The 7,344-nt window shown below is 43.3% G+C and overlaps 1 protein-coding gene across 1 annotated transcript; it reads left to right on the top strand.

The window, feature by feature from the left end:
- Nucleotides 1–1,551: 1,551 nt before the first annotated feature.
- LOC145454104 (tudor domain-containing protein 1-like) lies at nucleotides 1,552–7,080 on the top strand. The gene is made up of 2 exons (XM_080332123.1): nucleotides 1,552–5,465; nucleotides 6,482–7,080. Exons 1-2 carry the CDS (start codon nucleotides 1,673–1,675, stop codon nucleotides 6,652–6,654), a joined length of 3,966 nt encoding a protein of 1,321 aa, XP_080188249.1. The 5' UTR covers nucleotides 1,552–1,672; the 3' UTR covers nucleotides 6,655–7,080.
- Nucleotides 7,081–7,344: the final 264 nt, after the last annotated feature.

A 7,344-nucleotide genomic window follows, 5' to 3' on the forward strand; every position in this document is an offset into this window, starting at 1 on the left:
TTGGACTTGAACCTAATGCCTACTAATAATTCGTTCAGGAAGCCTCCAGATAGCAACGCGAACCCGTTTGAGCGCTTCACCTGCTTTTTTAATTCGAGACAGTTTCGTATTATTATGGTTAGCCTTGTTAGGGTTAGGTAACATTTAGTTTACGTATAGCAGTTTATATAGCTTGAGTGATTGGCTACACGAGACATTTTAAACTAGAATTAGTATAAAAAACATGCCCACTACAGTAAGGATGTTTCAGTATGATAAACTTGAACCTGAGTGCTTGAAATTCTTCGTATAATAGCTGATGCCGCAATGGTCTGTTGGGCTCATACGCTCAATGATTCGAGTACCGTAGGCTAATGAAATTCGAACTAAGTATTAAGGAGAGAGAATTCATTCGGTTCCATGAAAATACATGATACATGAATACAAAGCAAAATATATTTCAATTTAGAACCCAGGCTGTAGCGAAGAGATCGGGAGATTATCAAGTCAGCTACAGCCCTATTAATTGTAATGATTCGAGACTTCCGAGTCGGAAAGTTAGAGATATAATTTTCGAGTGCTGAAATTTTACGTCGCTTTCCACTGAAATGTTTTTTCCAACCTGGAAGCCTTGAAACGTTAAGTTGTCGTATCACAGCATCCAAAACATGTATAGTAAGAAGCTACTCGGAGTGGCAGAAATGGCAATTCATCCACTCTCTTATGACGTCACAATCAATTATTGCCAAACACTGGTACCGGTACTCGATTTTGCTCAATCCCAATGACCTCCACGTTTGCGATGACAGGGAGAGGCATCAATGAAACCAACTTATAAAAAAACTTTACCCAGCCTGGGCCTAGGGTGATTTTGCAGTTCTGCTATAATTACGGCTGAGCACACCGATTCGAAAATTGTACGGTCATGATTTGAGTTTAGTAGTAAGAATAGATTTTTTAAAGTAAGCAATCTATAGGCTCTTGGCACTGAGTTTTTTGTCAACGAGAAATACTATATTGATATTTTGCTACGGTTGTAAGAGCCTAGAAACCTCGATTGTATTATATCATGCAAAACACAAAAAAGAATGACATCAATACTCGTACAAACAACATCATTTTCTTTATGACGACTGAAAAACACATACCGTAGTTGAACTTTCCAAGTCATTGTTACTGTTATTCTGTCATAATGAATGGTAGGCCTACTCATATACTCAACTCGGAGCAGGTTCTGGTTGGTTGTGTTATTATTTTCATTTCAAAACACAATAAGATTGTGATAAATTGAAAAAAGTTGAAAGTGCGGAAACAATTTGAAGTAATCTTCCAAACTACACGCCTACCTCTGCCTAGAAAATGTAAATATGAGACATTCATGCTGAATGAGAAGAAACAAAAAATAATATAGAAAGGACAAGCTATAAAAGCTTGATGCTCTACTCGAAATCGAATTACCGTATTTGATTTTGCTCAACCCCAGTTATAATACGATTCCATGAAACGATTTTTTTTCCGACATCAGTGCAAGTACAACTCTCGCTCGAATGAAGCTGCTTCGAACAAATCTGAGGTGTGGTTATGTGTGCGCTTGCCAATTTTTCCGCCACCAACATTCCTCTCCTTGTATGTACTTCATTTCGTTTTTCAGACCGCTATTTTGTAGGAATATACCTTACATTGAGTGACCACGATGAGCGGATCTCACACTCTCTACGTGACAGGCATACCTCCTGACATGCCCCTCGCCGGCTTACGCAACTTATTCAGCCGGTGCGGTGAAGTGACAAACGCTAATATACTCGATCGTAAAGGCTCGTACATCGCCCGGGCTGGCTTTATCGAATACGCCAAACCTCTCGAGGCTTTCAAAGCCGTAGAAATGTTTGGGAATTTCAAAGTCGGCGTGCACACAATAAAAGCAATGCATTCAAAAAAGAGCAAGCAAGAAGGGGCTCGTGATTTTGACGCCTCGAAAATCAACTTGTCCGAGTTAGTGGAAAGGAATATCGACCATAGCGCGAAGAGAGCGGATGAGAGATTGAGAAGGCCCGTTGCTAACGCCGTTCAAAATAAAGCGCCCAAGTCCACGCTTTACGCTTGTAACACATGCGGTAAAATGTGCAACACTGCTTGTAGTGTATGTAACTCGGTGCATTACTGCGGTTCCAGCTGTCAAAAAGAGGACTGGCTGAGGCATAAGAAGGTGTGCAAAAGCGAGCAGGCTGTCGCCGAAAACACTAAAATCAAGTCGCCAGACCGTGCAAGTAATTGCAGCGAAGGCATGCACGTTGAGGTTGACTCGGCTTTTGTTAAGGAAATTTCACAGCAATTAAAATCTTGTGTGGCCGTGTCGCCCACAAAATCGAACGGATCTGTTTCGCGATCCATGCCTGTGGAAATTCCCTCCCCCCTCAAAGCCGGGAGCAATGTGGAAGTTCAACTTCTCGATTTGGAAGACAGCGGGTTGATCGTTTGCCTGACAAGTGGTCACAATCCCGATTATGCGGAGTTAGACACGCTTCACAAGTATTATACGGACGGGCACGGCGAAGTCCCGTCTGTTGTAAAACCAGGTTGCTTTTACGCCTGTCCATTTTCGACGGACGCAGTTTGGTACCGCGTCTTTGTTGAGGACGTCTCTGAAGATGCGTCGACTTGTAGGGTTTGGTATGTTGACTTTGGAAATTTTGAGAACGTGCAAATGTGTGATTTGAGGATTCTCACGCCCGGTTACGCCGCTGTTCCGATGCGCACGGTCCGGTGCAAACTACTCGTAGGTGATTGCGTTCCTCCATCTAAGATCCGTGATTTTTTCACGGAATCACTGTCGGACCCTGTCGTGAAGATTAAGGTTTTTAAAATGGTAGCGGCTGTTGCTCATGTCGAAATGTACGGGCTTGTTGCGGGAAAATTATCTTTTCTCAATGATTTGCTTGTAGGTGACGACGTGGTGAACGAGAAGCAAGATCCAATTCCGAACTCTGGAAAGGAGAACATATGTCCCGATGAAAAGCAAACAGACCAGATTGACATTACAAATCATAATGTGAATATTCCTCCTTCAGCGTCCACGACAACGTCTGTCCTTACGACTCGCATGTCACTCGGTGCTGTGCCGAAGTCTGGAGCTGGCGACGCGAACTCGCTCTCGGATAACCCGCAGATTGTAAAGTCATCGCCGAAGTTGCTGTCTGTATTCAAGAAATTTCAACCCAAAGCATCGCAAAAGCGTCCCGATTTGGAGATTCAACCCATCGTCATTCCGAAAGGTAAATTCAACGGCGTTGTGACACACGTTAAGAGCGTGGAGGAGCTGTATGTTCGCCTCGAATCGGATAAGGAGATCCTGTGTGCGATGCAATCGTCTTTGAAAGAGGCGTGCTCGCCGAATATCAGCCCTGAACCTTACAAAAAGGATATGCTTTGTGCGTACTTCGACGACACCACCAATATGTGTCATCGCGGTAGGATTCTTGCAACGAAGGAAGATAAAATTAGGCTGTTTCTCTTGGACGATGGTCGCACAAAGATCGTACATGCTAAGAATCTTCGCAAACTTCCCATGGACAGCAAATATTTCGTTCCGCCGAAAGCTATTCCTTGCAAGTTAAAGGGCTGTACGCTCGGAGATACGGATTACAACATCGAAAGCGGAAACCTGCTGAAGAATTGCGAAAACGAAGTCATGACTATGGAGATCGACGAAACGAAAGAAAGCGGACTTAATCCGGTCACGATATATGTATCCGTAGAAGGTACATGGATGACTGTTAACTGGTGTGTCGATAATTTGCGCGATGATTGTGAACTGTCATCTCCTTCATCGAGGGAATCTTTGGGTAATGCTGAAATGGTATCAACCCCAGAGCGAGTGACTAAAACAACACCTGCTGCGTCTCCGAAGTCAGTATCTCCCAAGAAAAATCCCGAGGTATTAGTAAATCACGAACCTGTACAAGATTCCATTGCAAATCCTGTACTTTCTCCAAAGTGCAAGTCTGCTTCAGAAAGTAATACGGTTTCACCTCCAGTAGCATTGCCAACACTGCCAATCTCGGAGATCCTAATCGCAGGAAAAGATGTGAGAATAGCAATCACCAATGTTGTCAGCCCCGAGAAATTCACGTTTCAGATACTCCCCGGCAGCTTTGCGGAATTCAACAAATTCTGTGACGAAATGACTTCATACTATTCGAAGCAGGACGCGAAAGCACCCGGTACTATCCAGATTGGAGGTGTCTACGCAGCAAGATACCGTCTTGACGAGAGGTGGTACCGTGCAAAGGTCTCGGAAGCGATGCCGGATGCTAAGGCTTTTAAAGTTATTTTTCTGGATTTTGGAAACGTTGAGGATGTCAGCTGCGATGATGTGAGAATTCTTCACGAAAATTACTCTAAAATGCCGATTCAAGGCATGGAAGGCAGGCTGCATCGGTATTCTCCGATTGACAGCGACAGTATCTCCGAATGTGTACGCGCCATGCAATCGATAATGAGCAATGAGATTGCTGCTGTTGTGCGCGGATTTAACGTAGACGGAGATAGTACCTTGTTGGATATATATGCCGCCGATGATGGAGTTGCGTTGACTGATCTATTTGTGCAGCATCAACTTGCCAAACTCTTGCCTAGCGAGAAGGTTGAAGATAACAAGTGTGAGAAACCCGATATTGAGGTGGGTGTCGTTACGTCAACTGGTGAACGTCACGAAACAGGATCTTCAAATTCCATAATCAATGTAAATGATACATCGAAAACTCCGGATGAACACATCGTACAACGGATAATTCCGGTGTCACCCACCGTGGGCGAAACTGGAGATGTTATCATGGTTCATGCTATCGATCCTAGTGAATTTTACTGCCAATTGATCACCGACGAGCTGAAAGCCGTCCTTATAAAGCTGTCGGAACTCAACGATGGCACCGCCGAGATTGAGATGCTGGTATCCGGCGGTGTCGGTGAATATTGCCTGGCACGCTCTTCAGACGGTCAGGTGTATCGTGCGGAAATCATTGCCGACGACAAGGACGATTCCTTCACCGTTTGGTTTGTGGACTATGGGAATTCAGAGGTTGTGCCACGCGGGAATGTTACGAATATGCCGAATGAATACTCTCTAATGGAATCTCAAGCCGTAAAATGCAGTCTGCACGGATGCTGTCCTATCGATGGCGTTTGGTCTGAAGATGCAATTGCCGTGATGAAATATCTGATCGAGCGGCTTGGCAAGGCAAAGTTTATTGGGCGGGGCGCGGATGATGTCTTCGAGATTAGCCTGCTTTTGGAAGATGGGACTGATGTCGGTGAATATTTGATTCAACAAGCTTTTGCTAAAAGAAATGATACAATCGATGGAGACAAATGCGCGACTTCGCACGATGCGTTGCCCGATTCTGTGGCGCCTGAGGCTAAGAGAGTGGACGCTGAAAAAGCGGAAGCCCGCCCAGGGGCACCTGGCATGTTTGGGGTCAAAATAACGAGTAAGTTGATGCTACTTCATTTCTTGAATTTCCGGTGTAAGAAGTCCCAAGCGGTACTGATCTTACGCCGCATGAAGATAGTTTTGTTGAAAGTCATCCTGAACCGATACGAAATTATTTATCATGAGTCCCGGCGTATTTTTATTTCACTATTTGTGTCAACCGTGTAGTAAATACTTGGTTGGGAAATTTAGATATGTCTTGGGCGTATTTACGGTGAAATGCTCTACCATGTATTGATAGTGTCGATCGAATAAGTTGAGCAAAAGCGGTGAGATGGTCAGTCATGGCTTGTTTGAAAGAAGATATCTCTGTCGCAGTGAATGGCACGTACTTATTCACACTTGACATATGATGTGTACTGTATCAGGAAGTAACCAAAACTTGTCCATTTTTGCAACAAGGTTATCTTGTCTTCTTAATTATATACACGCTCGGTTGCCTTGCTCTCGTCTGGCTTCGCGGAGTAGTTGGTTAGGCGTTGAAATTCTGAATTCAATGATATATTACTCGTGTGAAAGTGAAAAATGGAAAATTTTGAATTTCTAAATTGACACTTGATATTTCGTGCCAAATATCAAAAAAATAATTTCTGTAATAATTTTGGGCTCGTGCACCCTCCAGTGGTCATGCAATTTCACCGAACAAGTCAAAAATGGCTAATTTCGCTATATATTGATCACCGCTTACACTACAATGCTGATTTTGGGCCTAAAAGATTCGGAAGCAACATGTTTCTATCTCACTTCCCCAGAACTTTGTCTGAAAAATAAACAGAAAAAAGTTACAAGCGAATTATTGATTTTTTAAGACCGTTTTTAGGTAAAATTAGGCAGTGGGTACGATGCCGAAAGCGTGTAGTGATTGATCTTATGACAGACAACTCCATATTGAAAGCACATAACTTGCAAATCCATATTGAAAACTATATTGAAAAAAGATATATTTTGAAGATGATTTCACTACCTGAGTATTAGTCTGCACAAACTTTGAATCTTGTTCAATTCTTGAAACAGTGATCACCCCGCCTGTGAATGTCGATGACTGGCCTGCAGAATTTGTGGAGATGATGCAGCAGTGTGACGGAAAATTCGTACAGGCCTGCGTTGCAAGAGAAGATGATGCCAATCCCAAACGGTGGAGTCTGACCATTCCCGATGTTTTCGTGCAAGTGATGCAGGGAGCTTGAGCTTCGGCTGCTAAAAGCCGGCTGGGTGCGCTCACCAAGGTTAACTTGAATCATGATCACTATGTATTTTTTGCTGCAAATAACTTGACTAATATTCATTGTGTTCCATTATGCTTTTCATGCTTATTTGTGTTGCTAACCTGTGATCTGCTGCTACTCAAGGTTTCTTTAATCGTTCTGCAAAATTTTTTTGCCTGTTCTTACGCATTGTAGCTATTGTTTGCTACGCGATACTTTCACCATTAAGATCGTGGATTGATGGGTTGGACATTTTTTGTGTGGTCCTGGTCATACGTAGTAGTGTTGTTGGTGACTGTCGGCGTGTAAACTCCGCTGCGTGATTTCATTTTATATGTAGTGTTTTTGCTGATGTGGGATATTGTCTGTGGTACCTTGTGTTTTTGCAATAAAGGTATTTCTTTCGTCTGTTGGCATCAGGTATATGTGTTGTGTATTATGTATAGTGTACTTCCAGTAAAGTGTATGGTTCTGTGTAGGCTACTTCTCTCCCGCATGGAGAGGATAATAGATGCCAAGGATAATTAAATGGAAGTGACAGTGGGATATTACGCGGGACCTAATTGTAATAAGGCTTAATCTCCCCTAGAGATGGTAGCAACGGCTTCCATCGTAAAACTTGTGGCAAATCAGTAGGTGCTGTAGCAACCCGGGCAGCACGCGGAATTGAGA

Source organism: Botryllus schlosseri, chromosome 13, assembly GCF_051294905.1.
Source record: "Botryllus schlosseri isolate E-star chromosome 13, Bs_hap1, whole genome shotgun sequence".
Lineage (NCBI taxonomy): Eukaryota > Metazoa > Chordata > Ascidiacea > Stolidobranchia > Styelidae > Botryllus > Botryllus schlosseri.

What these genes read in the sequence shown, in the direction of transcription:
- LOC145454104 (XM_080332123.1), top strand. Translation starts at nt 1,673, where the DNA reads ATGAGCGGATCTCACACTCTCTACGTGACAGGCATACCTCCTGACATG. An exon ending in GTTTGGGGTCAAAATAACGA is followed by an intron (nt 5,466 to 6,481) that starts GTAAGTTGATGC and finishes TTCTTGAAACAG; the next exon opens with TGATCACCCCGCCTGTGAAT.